Below are 22,216 nucleotides of genomic sequence, written 5' to 3' on the forward strand. Positions count from 1 at the left end.
AGTTCAGGATTACTAATCCAGTGGCATTACCATACACCATCATTTTCCCAAAATCATACCTGCAGTGTTGTTCAGCAGATCTATTTGGAGAGATAATGGGAACTGCAGATGCTGGAGAACCCAAGATAACAAAGTGTGGAGCTGGATGAACGCAGCAGGCCAAGCAGCATTGCAGGAGCACGAAAGCTGACGTTTCGGGCCTAGACCCTCCTTCAGAGGGATCTAGGCCCAAAACGTCAGCTTTTGTGCTCCTGAGATGCTGCTTGGCCTGCTGCGTTCATCCAGCTCCACACTTTGTTATCTTGGATGTATTTGGACACCAGTGCTAAATGCTTAGATCCAAAAGAACAGTTGGCACATCTCACCAAACAGCAGAAGTGCCAGCAACAACAGATTTGTTTCCATTGTTTCTTCAGAGCATTTTGTTTGAAACTGGCCTTTATTTTCAACACTGCAGTGAGTATCTGGATATTGGTAAATTTAACACCAGAATGGCTTCTTTTAAAACTTTCAGCAAACATCTTCTTTAATCTCAGTAAATATTTTTTACTCATTGCACCAACTCTACCAAAGACATTAATTTGACTCCAAATCACTCTTTAAAGTTGGATAAGTGAGCAATAATTTTGCAGTGTGATTACTGGTTTTAACATTGTAGTAGTTTTATTCCATTAGTTGATATTTTTTAAAGAACTGCATCTTCCAACCTCTGCAATTATAACAATTTATTTTCGAATTATTGTACATTATATAATGCTGCTGTCAATTTAATAAACTATTTTGTTAGGTTTTTACAAGATTTGATCTGATATGCTGCATCGGCTGGAAATTGAACCTACTCTTGAGGCCCACCATTTTCATAATCAAATACTGTTCTTATTTAAATCTGTCTGTTGTGAGCTCTCGTCACAATTTCTCAAATTTTCCTTATTAACAGTGTTAGACATCTAGGCTCCGCCTTTATAGATTGAAAATCAAAAGAGCAAGATGTTAATACGCAAAACGTTTGTATAGATTTCTTAGTTGTGGTGGCTGTAAATGTATGGGTAACCTTTTATTCCATATGAGAAGGTTTGAAAAATATTAGATTTTTTTGGCACAACAATAAATAAAAACTGAATTTTCACCCAACATGGCTCAATTTCTTTCTCAGTAGCATTACTGCCACAGTTACTTTCTGCCGTTTTTAAATGAATAGGTGGAGAATTGTCAGTTGGTGCAAACTTTTCCTGCTTCTTTGTGTATCAACAGTGCAAAAGTGAAAAAATGAGCCATCCGTATTTCCACAATTTCATTTTCAACATTAGTTCCTCTTGTTTCTAACACAAAACATCAAAACGGATTTTTTTGCTTAAAATCAACAAAATTACAAGCTGGGGATGCACAATTTTTTTTAAAGTCAGGTGTTCAGAAACAATGTATAAAATTTGAGTTTGTAAACTTACACCGACACTAACAAGAAGTTTGTAGATTTTTTAAATATAAATTGCCTCACCTTTGCATTGACACAATTCACTCAGTTTGGTTTCTTCGATTGTAAATGAACTGTGTGTTGTCTCTGAGAATAGATTTTATTTTAAAGGATCTCAATAATAAAGTGTGATTGCTGAGACTTATTAATCTTGTAACTGTGAATGGAACTTGTACCAAATGACTTGCTGTGAAAAAATAGGGTCACTTTAAGGTAGCCATGTCTCTAAGATTATGTGGTTCCGTTAAAAATCCATTAAATACGAATGTATCACCACATGCATTAGGAACAGGAATAGTCCACCCTTAAGCTTGCTCTGCGTTTTGATAAGATTGTGGCTGATCTTATTACTCTACGTTCCTACCTACCTGTGATAACTTCTCTCACTTGTTTATCAAAAATATATTTACATATGCCTTTAAAAACATTCATAGACTCTTCATTGAAAGACACTTGGCGCAGAGTCCCAAAAGCCCATCTCCTTTTGGAGAATTCTCCTGTGTCTCTCAAATGGGCAAGACAACTCTCTCTCTATTTTGAACACGTTATCCTTAGCTTTTAGATGCTGTCACAAGACACTATCCTTTCCAGATGCACCTTGTCAGGACCATTTTGGATCTTGTGTTTCAATCAAGTTAGCTTGTACTGTTTGAAATTCCGGTGAGTATGACTTAGCTTATGAAGAAACGTCAGACAGGCTGACTTGCCTCATTCAGATGTTGATTCTAGACACAGTACAATAGTTGATTTGTTAGCAAATGTTTCATCACCATGCTAGGTAGCATCATCAGTTTGCCTCCAGTGAAGTGTTGATGTTCTGTCCTGCTTGCTATTTGTGTGTCTCTGTTTGCTGGGGTGGGTGGCATCACTTCCGGATTTGTTTCTGTGGTTGGTAGATGGGGTCCAGCTCTACATGTTTGTTAATGGCATTCCGGTTGAATGCCAGGCCCCCAGGAATTCTTGTGCGTGTCGCAATCCATTAACAAACACATACAGCTGGATCCCATATACCAACCACTGAGAAACAAACCTGGAAGTGATGCCACCCACCCTAGCAAGCTGTGAGACACAAATAGTAAGCAGGACAGAAAACCAACACTTCTCTGGACCATTATATTGGAGGCACTCTGTTACCTAGCATGTTGGTGAAACGTTTGCGAACAAACTTACCAGCTTCACGAGCCAGTCAACAAGCTGAGTTACCAGTCTTCTGAAAAGCCTTGAACTGGACACAGTACTCCAGTTTTAAAGTGAGTCCATATCTGAAGCTTGATCATCTACTTTTGTATTCAATTCTCATGGCAAAAAGTGCACAATTTATAAATAGTCAGTCAATGTGGCAATTCCTGTTTTAGAAATAAAACCGGTTTGACTCCAATCTAAAACATGGATTTAAACAAGGCCTCACACCCAACATGCATTGTCTGACCTAAAATATCACCCCTTCTTCACACTGATAAAACCTTTAGTTCTCTCAGGCCAATGACTTGAAAGGATTTCAGGGGTTTACATATACATATTAATCAATTAAAACCTTCTAACTTATTAAAGCTTGAACAGCATCTTAGGTTTGTTTAATACATCCTTATCAGTTGTATAACCCTTTGATCTTTTATAAATTCTATATTCTGTTTGCTTCTTTCTTGCTTCACCTGACGAAGGGGCTACACTGCAAAAGGTGGTTGTTTCAAATAAACTAGTTGGACTAAAATCTGGTGTGTTTGATTTCTGACCATGGCAGTTAAGATACCATTCTATTAGCTTTCCTAATGACTTGCTGTACTTGCAAACTAACCTTTCATAATACAGTTACCCAAATATCTCTGCCATCTCAAAGGTCAGCCATTTCTCTACATTCAGATAATATGCTTCTTTATTATTGCCAAAATTGACTTATTTTTATTTTCCCAATTTCACTGCTTTACCAGATTTTCAACTATGCACTTAATCTATTTGTAGTGTCCTTATGTTGTACTAACAGGTTGCTTTTGTACCTACTTTTGTTGTTAGCAAATATAGTAGCCATTCCTTCGGTCTTTTCATTCAAGTTGTTTACATAAAATTTTAAGAGATTAATGTCTTAATGCTGATCCCTTTTGGCACACCACTCGATATATCTTGCCAACTAGAAGATGACTATTGTGGCTACTCTGCTACTTGTTAGCTAGCCAATCTTCTGTCCACACTCTGGATAGTAGGTTACTGACCACACTGAGCTTTTACTTCCTGCGCTTTATAAAATACCTTATGAAAATCTAAGCACAGTACACCTGCTGGTTCCAGTTTATCCACAGTCCAGTTTAGCCCCTCAAAAAAACTCTATTAGAGTGCTTAAACATGATTTCCCTTCCACAAAACCCATGTGGATTGGATGATATTTAATTAGCAATTTAAGGTAACTTGTAAATGTGTCCGTGATTTTGGAACTAGAGTTATGCACAACCAATGATATTCTAAAGAGATGAGTCACCAACTGCTCAGCAACACATTACTTCACTATGCATTTCTTTCACCACACAATCCACATCTGCATGTTCCCTGTCCTTGCCTAATCCCAGTCCTAGTTCCAAGGATCAGTTTCCTAATCTATTAGATTTGCCTTTACCCCGACAGATTGTTCTAATCCCCCCCCCACCTTTCTTCCTTTTGTTTGCCCCTCTGCTTTTTGTGTATCCCTCCTTTCCATTTATCGCTTCCCAGAAAATTTTTATTACAGTAAATTGCTGATGTTTCCTGTTCTTGTGTTCCTGCTTGTTCATGCGTAAAATAAAAGTTGAGAATTTGTTGTCCAGTTTCTTCCAAAGTACATGACTAAAAGTCATCATCCTTGGCGATCATCACCCAAGTTAACAGCATTTGCTGCTTAGAATCATCTAAAAGTATAATTTTGACTTTTACGTGGTTTTATTTTTAGCTGCATTAATTGGGACAATTGGTTAAAAATTGCAGAAGTTGATTTCAGTTGAGGTTTTCTGAAATTGTTCTCCAAGGGCATGGGCGTAGATGTCCTTTAATAGTTGAGTAATGTTCTACAGTGGGTAAGGTTTGCAATGCATTACCTATACGTATTTGGTGAATTTTAACAACTGAGTGAAGTTTGAATTTCTTTGGCAAATTTAAATAATTCTATTTGAATTATCCAGAAATGTCAGTTGTGCATACTGTTTGCGTGTTTGTGTGTATCCCTCGTATCCTCTACTTATTCTTGCCTGGAATAAAATCTGTACATTCTTTCCAAATCTGTTTAAGAAATGAATGGCAAGATCATACATTTAAGAACCTTAATGCACTAAGGAGTTGCTTCAGTTAATAGCTGCAAAATTTATAACCATCTCCAAATAGTTTTAGCACAGCACAGTTTGTTTGCTTAAAATGATCTTGTGTATTGTTTTGAGAAGCTCTACATTTATCCGTGCTAATCTGGACATGATGCAACTTGTGTTTGAAATTCTCCGGCATTTGAAAACAGGGTTGAAAGAAGTAGAAGAACCTGTTTCTGCTGAACGTTTTGGGAAGAATGAAGAACCAATTCAGCATTCAGTGTACACAGATATAGGAGCAGGTAATTTGAGATTCCATTGCAGGAAGTCCTACATGATTAGATATTCAAAAGTAATTGAATAGCGTACAAATGTGTTACGTAGTTTTTTAAATGCAAACATAGGATATAGAATGCTGGGTAAATGTTCCCTACATTACAAAATGGCAGAATCAAAGTTTGAAAAGTGGCTAATGTAGTAGACTAGAGTATAAAAATAATTCAACATTATCACAGTGATGTTAGGGTAAGGTACAAGAAGTTAAAATGCAAAACTCAAACCTTAAGAATCTTTTGTCAAATGTGTCTTTTGATAAGACAATAAGAAGTAAGAACAGGAAAAGGCCAATCTGCCCCTCCAGCCTGCTCCACCATTCAATGGGAGCGTGGTTGATCTGACATTCTTCATGCCTACTTTGCTATTTTTTCCACCATAACCCTTGATTCTCCAATTGATCAAACGGCTAACTCAGCTTTCAATATACAGAAGGCTCTGCTCCCACAGCTCTCTGTGGAAAGGAGTTTCAATGACAGGCAGCCCTCAGAACAATTTCTTTCTCATCTCAGTCTTAAATTGGTGCTCCTTTTATTCTAAGACTGTGTCTCCCCCTGTGGTCCTAGACTCTCCCATGAGGGTAACATCCTCTTAGGATTTACCCCCTCAAGTCCCTTAAGAATCCCCTGTGTTTCAAGGGGATCACATTTCCTCCTTCTGACTCCAGTGAGTACTTTCCTTTTCTGTTTAGCTTTTGTTAAATCCAATCCCTCTATAATGGGGATCATCCTAGTGCTGAACTACCTCCAGTGAAATAATGTCTCTGCTTAAATAAGGGGATCAAAACTGCTGTCAGTGCACACCCTATGATATCGATTTAGATTTATTATCGCTCATATATAAAAATACAATAAAGTCTTTATTTGCTTGTTACATACAAAGTGTAACCATGCTCTGGCGCTGTCTTGAAACACTGATTATAATGCAAGAGTTCATCTTTCTCCCTAATAGAGCAGAATTAAGCAATTTGGCTCATCAAGTCTTCTCCACCATTTAATCATGGCTGATGTGTTTCTAAAACCCATTCTCCTGCCTTCTCCCCCAATGCACTTGATCCCATTACTAATCAAGAATCTATGAATCAAGATCTCTATGAATATGCTAAATAGTGTGGCCTCCACAGACCTCTGCAGCAATGAGTTCCACAAATTCACCACCCTCTGGTTGGAGAAATTTGTCTCTGCCTCACTCTGTGTGGTCTTACCCGCACCTTTATGCAGTTGCAGTAAGACTGCCCTATTCTTGTACTCCAACCACCTTGAAATAAAGGCCAACGTTCCTTTAGCCTTCCTGATCACCTGATGCACCTTGTGAGATTTGTGTTTTGTGCACAAGTATCCCTTCCCATTTTTACTAAACTTCCTAATGTTTATTAGGATCTTGCTGATAGATATGCTGTGAGCATACAAGTTGAACACCTTGGAGATTTCTTCTCCTCTGACTGGCACAACAGGAGAAGCATTTTAAACTGATATTACTTAATAACAACAATAAACTTGTCCTGCTGTCTTATGAGCTAACACATGGCCAGTGCAGTGCACAGTATTACCTACATTGGATATAAGGCAAAGATAAAGGCTATTAGATGCATCCAATTCAGTCTTATTTTTAAACTGTACTAGCCTACTTCTGTCATTTTCTGTCTGTACCAACAATCATAAGTATTTTGTTTCTCAGCATGTGATTTTTCTAGTCTTAAGTGCCTCTATCATTCCCTTCAACTATGTCCTATGGTAGGAAGTTTCTCTGGAATTCCCTTTCGCACTTTGTTTTGGTGACCCTTATGTTAATGATCTCTAGTCATGGGGTCTTTCCCTCGAGAAAACACTCTATATTCACTCTTCTCAAAATTTTTCTTAATTTTAAGTCACAATTAGTAGAGCTATAATGTACATGTTTTAATATAAAAACAAATATTGTGACTTCCACAAAATTGAATTATGGCAGTTGTAATAGTAAATTCATGTGGAAAACCACTGTGCACAAAAGTTCGTTGTCATTTTGACAATTGTACCACAACAAGTCTATTTTGGTGAGATAGGGACGATTCCTTCTTATTTGATACTGTAAAAGTACTCCTGCTAGAAACTCCAACCACATATATGCACATGCTTTAGAACTCCGATAAGCCTGTGTGACTGGAATTAATTGTCATTTTGAATACTGATGTGAAAAATTAATTTCAAAAATTCTGTCATTGCCCCACTTTGAATCTTATTGAAAGCAAACAATAAGTATCAGAGAAATTGTTCTGATTACTCAGGATTTTGGATCTTGAAAAATATTTTGTTATTGCAGCTACATTGTTCAGGATTTTACCAACTGATTGATTTGGTACCTAATCCTCCTAACAGATTCCAGCCTTCTGCTTGCCCTTGCTTAGCATAGCATGAACAGTATCCTTCCTTCAAAGTTTTTTTTTTGCAATCTGCGTTTACCTAACTGGTATTCAATGGCTTATCTTGCACTGACATGAGTCAATAATTATGTTGATTCTTATTCTTTTGCAACAATAATCTCCTTTAATTTTCCCTTCTGTTGATGTTCATTCCTTTTGGCTTTTGTAATCAATGATATACTTTTTTTTAATATTTTTAACTCCAAAATAGCTCATGTTTTGTTTACATCCACACTTCTGTAATATCTGAATTCTCAATGATTAAATATACATCTAATCATGACATTTATTTGAAATGTTTGCTCAGATAAAACCAGCCAAGTCTTCAAGCCCGTTTTCTGACATCTATATGGCCCTTCTGTTCTTTGTTTCTATTGTTTCAATATGTCTCTTCTGCCTCTTGTTGCGCATCAGCCATTTGCTCATCTGTATTCAATAGAATTGATCTCTAAGAATTATAAACAGTGTTCATTTAACAATTTATTTTCTGATCGTTAGAAATCAGTGAAACAATTCAAGTGCTATTCACCTTAAATTGACTGAGAATTGTAACTCCCCTCTATTAAGATTACCCAGCCTGGAATTAATGTCTAGCAGTGGATTATCAAAAATTAGAGAAAAAGGAAATACTTTATGTAACATTTTGCCCCATTAGAGCTATTAAGTACAGGACTGTTTAAATTGAAGTTGTTTCTGAGAAAAAGTATGCTCTTTTAGAGGCAGACAAAGAAGAAGCAGAATCAATGCAAGCAGATGTGACTCCGGAACCCCTCAAACACATGCCAGGTTGGTATTATTGTTGTTTGAAGCATTGTTATTCCAAAAATTAAACAAAATTGGTGCACAAGGTGTAAAATTAGTAAGATAGGAAATTTAATAGACCTTTAGTAGAAACAACAAATGATTATAGTGATACCAAAAATGTATGGCCATATATTTGAAAGATCAATGTTTATAAAATTCCATATTCCTATTTGCCATCCCCCCCTCATTGTAGGTAGTTAAATGGATATATAAAGGATCACATCTATTTTCTTTAAAATCTCCCTTTTTATGTATGAATCTGATTATTGCATTGTTAAAAATGCATCCATTTTCAGAAAAGTAATTTCTGGGTATCATATTAGTAAAGAATTCACAACAGTTGGTTCTCCTTCTTGCAAAGGACCCTATGAAATGCCGACCCAATTCAATTAGAGATGAAAAGATACTTGTGTTTGCCTTTTCGTTTTGTAGTGGACTAGTGTTGACTACAAGAATGAGAACACAAGGTAACGAGAGATGTTAACATTTAAATACAAAGCAACTTGCATCAATAGAGCACATTCAACATTTTAAAATATTTTTAAAAATTCTAAGGTGCTTCTCTGGAGCTGCAACGAATAAAAATTGTTAACTTTTGCATGAGATTTGAGGTGAAGTAACCAGAAACAGGTATGTTGTGTGGAGTGAAGAGGCAAAGAAATCTTGCGAGGGGCTTCCAGAGCTTTGTGAATAAAAAAGCAAAGCTGCCAGTGGTGTAGTGATAAAATTAGGAAAATGTAAGAGCCCGGAATTGAAGAAATGCAGAGATCTGCTCGAATTGCAGAAACACTGTTTAAGGTCATGAAGGGTTCAAACATTCCACATTGAGACATGCTGCATGAGCGACCATGTCGTCCGCTAAATACGTGATCATTTAACAGGGCTTGGTGAGAGTTGGTAATAAGCCCATAGGTTTAACTCCATATTTTTAATGCTTTCAAATAAGGTGTTAAAGCTTCACAAGAATGCAATCTGGGTCCCCAAAATTAGATGAACACCAGTTTTGAATGTCACCGTTCATACATGTTTTAGAAATACGCGCATTCTTTTTTCATAATTAAGTAGCAGAGCCACCAATGGAGGAAGAGCCAAATGAATTTGTGCAGGATGAAGAGTTTGAAGATCCTGAAGCAGGTGAGCTTGTGTAAAAAATCCTGATTACATAAAATATCGTTAGGCAACATTTATCCATGCCCCCACATGAGTAAGACTTTAAGAAGCCAAACATCATTTTTTCCAAGAATTAAGGTCCAGTGTATTTTAGCAGGTTTGTACAGTGTATATGTGAATATTGTAATCCAGGAAGATACCAAGTTAATTTCTGCTCCTGTTTGCATTAAATGTCAGCAGAAGAAATATCACTCCTGAAGTTACACATGAAAATCGTATCAGAGATAATGGGAACTGCAGATGCTGGAGAATCCAAGATAATAAAGTGTGAAGCTGGATGAACACAGCAGGCCAAGCAGCATCTTGGGAGCACAAAAGCTGACGTTTCGGGCCTAGACCCTTCAGAGATGAAGGGTCTAGGCCCGAAACGTCAACTTTTGTGTTCCTGAGATGCTGCTTGGCCTGCTGTGTTCATCCAGCTTCACACTTTTTATTATCTTACACATGAAAATGTTACTTTGGCTCCTCTTTTATTATCCAGATAATTTAAATCAATACTTTGCAATAATCTTCATAGCGGAGAATTCTACAAACATCCCAAAGATATAAACAAGGTGTTAATGGAAGGAAAGATCATGTAATCGTTTCTATCATGAGACAATATTTGACAAACTAATGGGACTGAAAGCAGACTAGTTGCTAGATCTGCCATTCTTTTTCTAAGAATATTTAAGGAAGTGGCTACAAAGATAGTGGAGGCATTGGTTGAAATATTCCAGAACCTTCTGCATTTCTGGACAGATCCAGAGGATCAGAAAACTACAAATAGTATGTTGCTGCCTTCAAAGGGAGGGAGTCAAAGCAGGAAAGAATGGGCCAATTAGCCTAATATTTGCTTTTGGCAAAATGCTAGTCTATTTAGAAAAACTTAATGCAGTCACACAGTCAATCAATATGCTTTTGTGAAAAGGAAATAATTTTTGACACATTTGCTTGAGTTCTTTGGGGATGTGACAAGCAGCCTGGTTAAAGGGAACTGATAGCTGTAGTGTATTTGGATTTCCAGAAGGCATTCAGTAATGAAAGACACAAGATTATTAAACAAGGTTGGAGCTCATGGTTTTGGGGCTAATGTGAAGTGAATTGAATTGAATTAGGTTGATTGTCACGTACTCTCACACAGTGAAAAATTTACAAGTCACTATTCACAGTGCCATCTTGGGTATAAAGGTACCTAGGTACAGAATCTTCAATACAAAGTAGAAAAATAAGGAAAACCAGTTTTAGAAGTTGAAGATTACAGTCTTACTAAAAAGTAGAAAAACAAAAATACAGTTAGCAGTTCAGTGCCACGGTCCATATGTGCTGGCCATGCTGGACTTGCATACCTCACAAGGGCTTGACCTCCCCTGTTTCGAGTTCACTGTCACCCCCACCATTGCCTTCGCCTGCTTGCTCTCACCGCCTTGCAGCCGATTCCTGTTCCTGCCACCGCCTTCAGCTTCCTGCTTCTGCACTGCTGCTGGAGTCCCACTGTGGAATTGCTCTGGGTCCCTAGCTGCTTTCGCGCTCCGGACCTTGAAGTAGCGATACCACGAACAACCAGAGCTCTGCCCAGGCATACCAGCTGCCACGTGGCTGACTGCCACAGCCCCCAGCCACTGTTGTCACTGCCATTTCCTCCAGAAAGCAAGTAGAGAGAGAAAAAGACTTTTTTTTTAACAAAAAAAGGAAGAAGTGAGAAAAGAAAAGCAGAGTGGATGAGCTAACTGCTAATTGGCCCATTGTTTCCTGCTTTGCCTGCCTGCCTTTGAAGGCAGCAACATACTATTTGTAGTTTTCTGATCCTCTGGATCTGTCCAGAAATGCTGAAGGTTCTGGAATATTTCAAGCGTTTTGCCAACACCTTCGTATGGTTTGAGGATTATTTAACACAGAAGACATTTGGGATTAATGGGTCTTTTTCAGATTGGGAAGACTTATTAGTGCCACAAGGATCAGTCCAAGAACCTCAATGGTTTACTATCTACATTAATGACCTGAAGGTAGGGACAGTGTGTAGTGTATCCAGATTTGCAGCTGTTACAAAAATAGGAGGGATGGTATATTGTGATGAAGACATAAGGAATCAGCAAGGGGATATAGATAAATGGATTGTGAGTGAAAACTTGGCGGATGGAGTTTAATGTAGGAAAGTGCGAGATGTGCACTCTGGTAGGAAGAATCAAAAGGCAGCCTGTTTAAATGGTGAGAGACTTCTCAACAGTGCAGCATAGAGGGATTTGGGGGTTCTAGTGTATGGAACACATTTGCATGCAAGTATGCATTCTTCATGGAATGTGGGCATTGTTCGTGCTAGACCCTCAATGAATTTACAGGGTTTTGACCCAGGAACAGTGAGATATACCCACTTGGAGGGAAATGTGTTGGTGATGTTCCCTTAAGGCAGATGGAATTTGGCCTTTCTTGCGAGGTGGCTAGAGTTAGAAATAGGGGCATCTTGTTGCAACAATACTGTGCGTTCTTTTCAAGGACCATATACAGTTTTTATCTCTGTGTATTTGAGAGGATACACTGGCATTAGATACAATTCAAAATAGGTTCATTAGGCTCATTCCTGGGATGAAGGGGATGACTTTATCAAGAACAGCTAAACAGGTTATTCTTAATTGATTGGACTTTATAAGAATGTTTGGTAATGTTCTTGAAATATTCAAGGTTCTTTTGGGACTTGACAGGGTAAATGTTGAGAGGGTATTTCCACTAAAGGGCAAGTCTCAAACTAAAGGATATTGTTACTTACTTATTTAATAGAGATGTGAAGGAATTTATTCTCTCACCGGGAGTGATTGTCTTGAATTTTCTACCCCAGAGAATTGTGGAGGCTATGTCACTGAAAGTATTTAAAAAGGAGATAGATCTTCAAGTATCAGGAGTTGAGGGCTATGATAAACTGACGTGACCGAGTGGATGCCAGGGCAGATCAATTGTGATATGATAGAATAGTGGCATAGGCTTGAGAGACTGTGACCTGTGCTTGCTTGTCTTCTCAGGAAGGATGGGCTGCCTTTAAAGAAGAGTTTTGATGTAGTCAGGGTACATTCTTAAGAAGGGGAAATGTAGAACAGACAATTTTTAGAGTTTCCTGGATGTTAAAGAGAGATGTCAGGTGGGTAATACAGCAGAGAACAAGGCTGAATGTAGATGTTTCAAAGGGGAAATGAGAAATGTGGAGATTCTGGAAAGGCACTGGTTGCTAACATAAAAGGGATTCAACAGACCTCTATGCATATAAGTAAATGTAGGTAGGAAGAGGAGGAGTGGGCTCATTATGATCAAAGAGGGTGTTTATGAATGGAAGTAGAAGACGTTATTAAGGCATCATAAATGTGAAGCATTCATTTGTGTGAAGATACTTGTGATAGTAAGAAAAGATCCGCAAGAATGGCTCCATTGATCAACTTACGTAGATTGAAACGGTTGGGACTATTTCCTTAGAGAAGGGATTTGGTGGAGATTTGATAGTCAAAATCATCAGGGTCTGAAAAAAGTAGAGAAGAAATTGTTCTTATTGGTAGATGAGCAAGAGTGCACAGATTGAGGGTCATTGGCTAAGATAAACATGAGCACATGAGGGAAAAACATTTGCATGCAGAAGGTGATTGAGATCTGGAGGCTACAGCTTATGATGGAGGCAGATTCAATCAAGGCAGTCAAGCGGACATTAGTCTTATCTGAAAAGGAAGAATCTGCAGAACTATGGGGAAAAGGCAAGGTAGGGCACTGGATGCATTTCTCCTTTGGAGAATTGATGGGAGATATGATGGGCTGAAGAGCCTCTTTGTGTGCTTTAACAAGTTTGAGACATGAGAGATTGAGAAAATTTGGATAGAAGTATAGGCAAGGCGGAATTGTATTTATAAAAAGACACTTCATGTCCCCTCAGGAAGGCCAGAAACCCCTCCAATGCAAAGGAGTGCTACCTTGTAGTCGTTTTTGTCGTTCAGGCAAAACTGATAATTAAGTTCTGTGTGATCAAAGAAATGGAAACTGCGATGCTGGAGAATCCAAGATAATAAAGTGTGAAGCGGCTAGCATCCAGCTTCACACTTTGTTATATTAAGTTCTGTGTGGTTGGATCCCACTCAGTCCTTGGATAACTGGCCGGGTGGTGGTCACTTCGAGTGGGAATGATTGAGATACTGGTAAGACTCACTTGCTCCTCTTGAGTACCATGGGCTTTTTATGACAGCTCTGATTAAACAAGGCCTTGCTGTTCTCTTGTAAATGTAAAGGATTCTCAACACTATTTAAAATAAATTGTGGGGATTCTCTGTTGTCCTAACCAATAGTTATCCCTCAGTTAATATCAAAATAACATGATTATGAGCATATGACCATTTGTGGGAGCTTGCTTTGTTTAGATTGGCGGTGTTGCTTATGTTGCACTAGTTCAGGACTTGGTAACGTTTTGAGTTAATTAAAGTCTTCTGATGTCCTAAAATTGTAAAAGCCATCCTGTAAATTCCAGTCTTTTTGCAGTGCAGTGCTTCCCCTAAGTGTAGACTGAATTGTGTTTTTTATTGACTGCAGTTTAACATGATGAAGGAAGACTACTCTGAAGCTATTAAAGTAAGACAAGATTATTGGTAGAGTATGATGATGTGCAAGATGATCCTAAAGAAGATATGATATACGTTAAGAGAGGGACGTTATTACCGAAAGGCATAATCATTTGTGATGGTGCAAGGAGCAATGGAGGCATCCACTGAAGGATGAAGATTGAAAACAATTGAGAGGAGAGGGTAGAGACAGAAATCGATGGCGAGAGAAATCAAACTTGAAGAATTGGCAAGGTGTTCCCAAGAAGGACTAACACAGAAAACTAATTTTAGTTTTTGATCTGTAGATCATTGTGCCTGTTCTTTTTCTGTGGTCCATTTAAGGCTGTATCCCCTCTGAGTTATACATGTGACTAATAAGTCGTACAAGAGTAAATATAGTGGTTTGTTGCATGCTTCTAGATGTTGAAGGTGAAATTTGTGTCCAGCTAAATCTGTACTTGAAGTTCAATCTTAATCTAATAATAGAATGCAAGGTTCTACTTTCCATTTGCAGATGAAGCTAGAGAGGGAACAATTGAGTCTGAACCTGAAGAAGCAGACACTCAAGGTTTGTACATCACTTTTAAGCACACACTTAAAACCTAAGTATTCCATTCATTAAATAGAATTTTTTGAGTTTAAAATGGTAGAAGAGGAGATCATATATTTACATGTAAAATTCTTCAGTGATTATAAATGCTTTGCATGATTTGGTTTCAATTGGTCGTTGCACCCTGGGTTAAAATAAATTGGTGAATCTCTCTTGTAGAGGAGTCCGAGGATATGGAAGATGAAACAGTGTCTGAAGGACCGGAGATTCTAGGTACTTCATGTAGTTTTATTCATGTTTATTTATTTAATATGAAGACTGTGTGTTTCTGTTGATATGAAAGCATGTTACGGTGCTGGATAAAGAAATACTTTAATAGTGCTTTGAGGAGCTTAATTTCTTTCATGCCAAAAATGCGTCTTTTTGACTGTTGCAGTATGTAATTTGCTAAACAGGTAGTGTGCTTCTCTGTAAATGGAAGTAAAGTTAACAATTCAGTTTGTTTGTGGAACAAGGGAGGGGTGCAAGATACAAAAACTTAAAGGAAATAAATTTATTTGAGACAAACTTGTGCACATAATTTATCTGTCCAGTCAGATACTAATTTAGAATAGGAGTATCCATAATGCAGCACCTAGTATGAGCCACAACAGACCAACCCATGCAGTGCATATTAGCTTTCAGATGTGAAGTTTGGAAAGAGCTGTCCTTACTATTGTCTCATTCTGTATATTTCATTGCTCTTTCTTGTCTGTGTGAATATATGTTCTTGGATATTTGTAAGTTATTCCACAAGAAATGGACCTCAGTGGTGTTTTAATCAATAATAATGCATATATAATAACTAATACTTATCAAATCCCATTCTAGTAACTTAATTGGATGAGTTAATAACTTATTTTGTGCTGATGTGTCCTTGAAGGATGTGATCCCTATGGTAGCGAAGCAAAAATTATAGAAACTGGAAATCTAAAATGGGGGGGAAAAAAAAACCTGCAAATAATGAATGAGTGAAGCATCTCTGAAGAGAGAAATAGTAACTTTTTGGTCTTTGATCTATCAGAACAGGACCAGGACCAATGCATGGTAATAAAATTGAATTGTTAACTCTGTTTCTTTCTGCACTGATGCTTAACAAATCTGGTAGTATGTTCGGCATTTCTAATGGCTACACCCCAAGGTACACAAACCTGTCCATTCTGCTCAGACCCGTTGTCTCACACCAACGTATAGACTTGCCAAAGAACCACAACAGAAATTGAAATACTTAGTTGACAACAATATTCACTCCAACCTCTCCTCAACATCATCAAGGACACCAATGTTTATGGATGTAAAGAGTGCTGTTGCATCAAGGAGTATCATCATCTTGTCCTCTTCTATCCTGCTGTCTTTGAGTTGTCCGTAGAAGCCGGCTGTGTTAAACCTGTCTGGCTTAATCAAAGACCCAGGACAGAAGAGGACCAGATGGTGAAATCCTTCAATGTAACAGCACTTTTTACATCAATAAACATCAACCTAGCCAAAGAGACACATGCCATACTACTGGATGAATCGAGTAGGCAGACACCCTGGGACACCAAAAACATCAATAAGGACAGCATCATCAGGCAGATTCTTCACTTGCGAAGATCAGTTGGGAAGAGATTCGTCCGCAATTTCGTTGGCACAACCGTTGGTGGCTGTAGACCCCTATTCGGGACCTGCAGATCCTGGGGCAGTGCGGGAAGGGGAATGCCCCGGACAGCGGGGCTTGAGATGAGGGCTCCTTCCTGCGTTTCTGTCTGTCCTCTGCAGTTGCTCTCGAACATTTGAACTGCTCCGTCGGCGTCGTAGTTATGACGCTGCATGGTGGCTTCTGGTACAGGATCTCCGTCTTCGTCTTCGTCTTCTTCAGACTGATCGTTAGCCCAAAAGCCTTTGCAGCTTCGGAGAAGCGCGTCACTGCAGTCTGTAGCGCATCTTCTGTGTGTGAGTAGGGTGCAGTCGTCCGCATACAGCAGCTCCATGATGGGCTCCCGTGTTGTCTTCGTGCGAGTGAGGAAGCAGCGCAGATTGAAGATATTGCCGTCTGGGTGGAAGAGAATGTAGATGCTGTTCATGATGCCTGCCTTCGCTTCCTGCAGCATCATGTTGAAGAAGATGGCGAAGAGCGTTGGTGCCAAGATGCAGCCCTGCTCTGTGCCTTACAACCACTTCACCTTCAACGATCGCATGTCCAAACAAATCAGCGGAACACCAATGGGATCCCCAATATCAGGACTGATTGCAGAAGCAGTAATGCAAAGGACAGAATGGACATTGCTCCCCACCATACAACCCAAACTTTGTGCCTGTTATGTAGATGACACAAAACTAGAAGAAACTGACTGACATGTAAACGATAGCCTCATGAGAATAAAATTCACAAAAGAATAGAACAACAGACTACCCTTCCTGGACATAATGGTAGAGCACAAAAACAAGGAACTCCAGACTAGCGTATATAGAAAGACCACATATACAGACCAGATACTCAATTACACGAGTAGCCACCCCAACACCCACAAATGGAGCTGCATCAGATGCTATTTAAATGAGCCACAACACATTGCAGCAACCTGGAACTACACAAAGCAGAACAGTAGCACCAGTAGACCAGGCAGTCTTATGTCTGTGGTCAGCAAGGTATTGGAAAGAATTCTGAGGGATAGGATTTATGACTATTTTGGAAAAGCATAGCGTGATTAAAGGGAGCCAGCATGGCTTTGAGAGGGGCGGGTCATGCTTTACAAATCTTATTGAGTTCTTTGAGGAAGTCACAAGACAGGTTGACGAGGGTTGACTAGTGGATGTGGTATACCTGGACTTCAGCAATGCATTTGATAAGGTTCCCCACGGCAGGCTCATTCATAAAGTCAGGAGGTATGGGATACAGGGTGATTTGGCTGTCTGGATTCAGAATTGTTTGGCTGACAGGAGGCAGGGAGTGGTTGTAGATGGTAAGTATTCTGCCTGGAGGTCAGTGCTGAGTGGTGTCCCACAGGGCTCTGTTTTTGGGCCCCTGCTCTTTGTAGTTTTTAATAAATAACTTGGTTGAGGGGTGGGTTAGTATGTTTGCTGAAGACACAAAGGTTGGAGGTAGCATTGATAGCATCGAGGGCCATTGCAGGCTTCAGCGAGACATTGACAGAATGCAGAGCTAGGCTGAGAAATGGCAGATGGAGTTCAACCTGGATAAATACGAAGTGATGCATTTTGGAAGGTCGGACTTAAATGCTGAATAGAGGATTAAAGGCAGAATTCTCGGCAGTGTGGAGGAACAGCGGGATCTTGGTGTTCAAGTGCATAGCTCCCTCAAAGTTGCCACCGAGGTGGATAAGGTTGTTAAGAAAGCATATGGTGTTTTGGATTTCATTAACAGGGGGATTGAGTTTAAGAGCCGCAAGGTTTTGTTGCAGCTGTACAAAACCCTGGTGAGACCACACTTGGAATATTGTGTCCAGTTCTGGTCACCCTATTATAGGAAAGATGTGGAGGCTTTGGAGAGGGTGCAAAGGAGGTTTACCAGGATGCTGCCTGGACTAGAGGGCTTGTCTTATGAGGAGAGGTTGTCTGAGCTCGGACTTTTCTCACTGGAGAGAAGGAGGAAGAGAGGTGACCTGATCGAGGTGTACAAGGTAATGAGGGGCATGGATAGAGTCGATAGCCAGAGACTTTTCCCCAGGGCAGGATTGACTGCCATGAGGGGTCATAGTTTTAAGGTGTTGGGAGGAAGGTATAGAGGAGACGTCAGAGGGAGGTTCTTCACTCAGAGAGTTGAGCACATGGAATAGTTTACCAGTGGTAGTCGTGGAAGCAGAGTCATTAGTGACATTTTAAGCGACTGCTGGACATGCACATGGACAGCAGTGAATTGAGGGGAATGCAGGTTAGGTTATTTTATTTTTGGATTAGGATTATTCCACGGCTCAACATCGTGGGCCGAAGGGCCTGTACTGTGCTGTACTTTTCTGTGTTCTGTATGGAGTCTTCAAAAGGAATGGATACCTGAAAAGCACAGTCCACCCATACCTCAGAGACAGACCACAATAGGAAGACACAACACGACCAGATTCAGTAATCACCCTACCACATTGCAGAGATGACCACAAGACTGTTCAGAGCCCTAGGTAGTAGCCCACAAACCAACAACCACCCTGCAACAGCTACTGACGAATGTAAAGGACCAAAACCTGCAAAAATGGTGTAATATACAAAATATTATGCAAGGACTGAGAAACACTATATTGGCCAAACCGGTAGAAAACTGACACTATGGATATGTGAACACCAACTAGCCACCAAGAGACAGGACTAATTCTCACTTGTCTCACTATACACTGACAAAGAGGGCCATGAATTTGACTGGAACAACGCATCCATTATCGCACAAGCCAAACACGCAGCAGGGGATTCCTGGAGGCATGGTAGTTAACCGGAGCTCCATCAACCAACACATTGAATTAGTCCCTGTGTACACTGAGAAACTGAATTGGAAGTGGTACCAGACACCCCAACAAACTGGGGTATATAAATACCAAGCGGGACAGAACACCAACGCTTCACCGGAGATGCACTGACTATGTTACCTAACAGGGTGACAAAACATCTGCGACAAACCTACGGCTCGGCGAGCATGTCTACGACCTCATCCACAACCTAAGCTAACCAATCTTCTCAATCTTTAAAACTGACTTACCGTGGAACATTTCATCGGAAGTAAAACTGATTTGTCCAGCCCCCAAAGTGAGTTTCTGTCGTAAGAGCTAGGAGCAGCAGTTGGCAATTTACATCCTCAAGCCTGCTCCGCTATTTAGATGCAATCGTGGTTGATCTCCTTCTCGGTTTCAACTCCACCTTCCTGTCTGCTTCCCATAACCCTTCAACCTGTTTGTAGTTAAAAATCTTTGTTTTCTCCTTAAATTTATTCAGTGTCCTGGCATCCACCACGCTCTGGGATAGTGAATTCCATAGATTCATGACCCTTTAATCTTCCTCAACCTCTGTTTTAAATCTGTTACATCTAATTCTATAACAAGACCTTTTTATTCTAGATTTCCCCACAGGAGGAAACCTCCTTCCTGCATTTATTTTCTCAGCCCCCATCAGCATCATGTATACCTCCATTAGATCTATAGTCCTCCTCTTAAATTTCAGGGTATTGGCCCGATCTAGAAAACTTGTCATCTCTGGTAATAACCTCGTGAGCCATCTTTGAACTGCTTCCAATGCAGTTACATCCTTCCTCAGATAAGAGGACCAAAATTATATGCAGTACTCCAGATGTGGTCTCATCAATGCTTTGTACCGTTACAGCAGTACTCCCTTACCTTTTAATACTTTAACAATAATGCCAAAGTTCTATTTTCCCTTCTTATTACCTGCTGTTTATCTTGAAAGCAAAAGTTAGCAGTGAACATAATAAATTTTTATACTTCTGTTGTTCACTGTATCCATAAACATAAGGTCATATGCACAATGTAAATTTGAGTCAACCTTATCACAGCTCCTCACTCCTTCAAGAAACTTGTTAAATATGAGTTCCCTTTCACAAAAACAATGCTTTCTGATTAATTTGAATTTTTCAAAGTGCCTAGTTATAACTTCCTCCATTCTAACTTCTAACATCCTCTCTGTGACAAACACCAAGCTAACTGGCCTATATTTCCTGTGTTTCTCCCCTTTTCTTGCACACTCAATTTATGTTTGCTACTTTCAAGTCTGATGGAACCTTTCCAGAATAAAAATGAATCTAAACATCTAATGAGCCCTCCTTCATATCAGTTCCTATTGCATAGCAACCATCATTTTGTTGGGTCTCTGGCATATCTTTGACGCTTTGCTGCATTACGGATCATGTATAAAGTTTTGTTGATGGAAGGTGATGACCAATATGCTGGCTACTATACTCAAGCCTTTTATGATCATCTTTTATTTTTAGAGGATTCTGGACCTGAAGTTTCAGTTGTACAAGACGACAAAATTGCAGGTAATTATTACATTTTTACCATCTATATAATCATTAGAAATATGGTGAAAAGTCTTTAATGTTACAGGAACATGTTATTTCCCTTCAGAAACATCAGAAGTGACTGAGGAAGACATTGATGATACTGTTTTAGGTTGGTGCCTTTACTAGTAAACATACTAACTTTAACCATGATGCATGATGGCCCACCTATTAACATGAAGCCATTTACATCCTAGATGATGCTGAACTCAAGCCTGAGGAAGTAATTTCCGAGCGAGATGTTCCAGGTGTGTATGGTAGTCCAGTTGGTACTGTATCTAGATATCCCATGCAAAGCGACTGAACCTTTTTTCTTCATGCTCAGTTTTGGGTTTGGGCCATAGACTTCCATTGGATTTGCCCATGATTATGGGACAAAGTGGTGGAGTGTTTCGTAAACATATTCTGCAGGATAGTTTACCAGGAAACTTGCAGTCTTACTATCTGCCATCGAATATGTTGGAAGAATGTGCAGGCTGAAAATTGATTTCCTTGGCTGTTATAAATGTACCTTCCATAGCCAACAAGCCGTGGGGTGGTAATCAAACCTGAATGTTCTAGCCCAGATTTAGGGACAAAGTTGCTGCACTGCAATCCTCTTCTGGGTGCTGCTAAAATAAACCAAAGAATTGCAGGTGCTAGAAATTTGAGACAAAAACAGAACTTGTTTGAGAAACTCAGCAGGTCTGGCAGCATCTGCTGTCTGCTTTCTTCCCACAGATGTTCCCAGACCTGCTGAGTTTTTCTGGCAATTTCTGTTTTAGCTCCCCTAGGTACTACATGAGTCATGCTATATATTAAGAAGCAGGGAAGCAGCAGTTTACTTGTACTACTTAGCATCTAGTCCAGTGTATTTGTTCTGCCCTGGGCCTGCTGCGATGTTCCGGTCAAGCCAACTGAAGCTGGAGGAGTTTATCTCATGTTCCATTCAGGCTCTTTGCAGTCTTCTGAGTTCAGCATTTAGTTCATCAACTTCAGGCCATGAACTCTGTCCTTCATTTTGATTACCTTATATGGGCTTGCTCTTTTTCTCCCTTTGCCCATTATCACATTGTGTCTGTATTGTGTTTTTTTTGGCTGCTCATGTTCTATGCTCTATCTTTTCATTTAGACTTGTTTTCTCTGGAATTTAGAAGGGTTAAGGGGTAATCTGATTTAAGCCTTCAAGATATTAGGAAAGGACGGGGTGGATAAAGATAAACTTGCTACTGGTTGTGGAATCTAGAACCAAGGGACATAGTCTGAAAATTGGAGATGAAAGATGTTAGGAAGCACTTTGTCCACCCCTTGTGTGTATATGTTTGGAACATTTATCTACAAATGGTAGTGAACGCTGGATCAGTTATTAATTTTACATCAGAGATAGAAATCATTTTGTGAACCAGAGGTATTAAGGGATTTGGGCCAAAGGCAGGTGTATGCATTTAGGCGTTAAATTAGCCATGATCTCATTGAATGGTTAAAAACAGGCTCAAGGGACCGACTGATCTACTCCTGTTCAGTGTTTCGATGTAAACATCATTAATTTCCCTTTGTCTTTTGTTCTGTCCAACTTATGATCTCCAGTCTCCCTTAATTCTCTGCTCTACTTTTGTCCCACACCTCTCCTGTCTATTCAAAAGTATAAATGTGGTATATGTTTCCAAAGCACAATG

The 22,216-nt window shown here is 39.4% G+C and overlaps 1 protein-coding gene across 16 annotated transcripts in view; it reads left to right on the forward strand.

Annotated features, from left to right (window-relative positions):
- The window catches only part of unm_hu7910 (un-named hu7910), a 212,344-nt gene that overhangs the window by 65,718 nt on the left and 124,410 nt on the right, over window positions 1-22,216 (forward strand). For 14 of the 16 annotated variants that reach the window (XM_048529088.2, XM_048529073.2, XM_059645895.1 and 11 more), the window contains 8 exons: window positions 4,941-5,033; window positions 8,180-8,248; window positions 9,329-9,400; window positions 14,495-14,548; window positions 14,750-14,803; window positions 20,493-20,540; window positions 20,629-20,673; window positions 20,759-20,809. In XM_048529088.2, the coding sequence (XP_048385045.1) occupies window positions 4,941-5,033; window positions 8,180-8,248; window positions 9,329-9,400; window positions 14,495-14,548; window positions 14,750-14,803; window positions 20,493-20,540; window positions 20,629-20,673; window positions 20,759-20,809 (486 nt within the window). The remainder of the gene's footprint in view (window positions 1-4,940; window positions 5,034-8,179; window positions 8,249-9,328; window positions 9,401-14,494; window positions 14,549-14,749; window positions 14,804-20,492; window positions 20,541-20,628; window positions 20,674-20,758; window positions 20,810-22,216) is intronic. The other 2 variants (XM_048529074.2, XM_048529084.2) reach the window with 2 other exon arrangements.

Source organism: Stegostoma tigrinum, chromosome 5, assembly GCF_030684315.1.
Source record: "Stegostoma tigrinum isolate sSteTig4 chromosome 5, sSteTig4.hap1, whole genome shotgun sequence".
Classification (NCBI taxonomy): domain Eukaryota; kingdom Metazoa; phylum Chordata; class Chondrichthyes; order Orectolobiformes; family Stegostomatidae; genus Stegostoma; species Stegostoma tigrinum.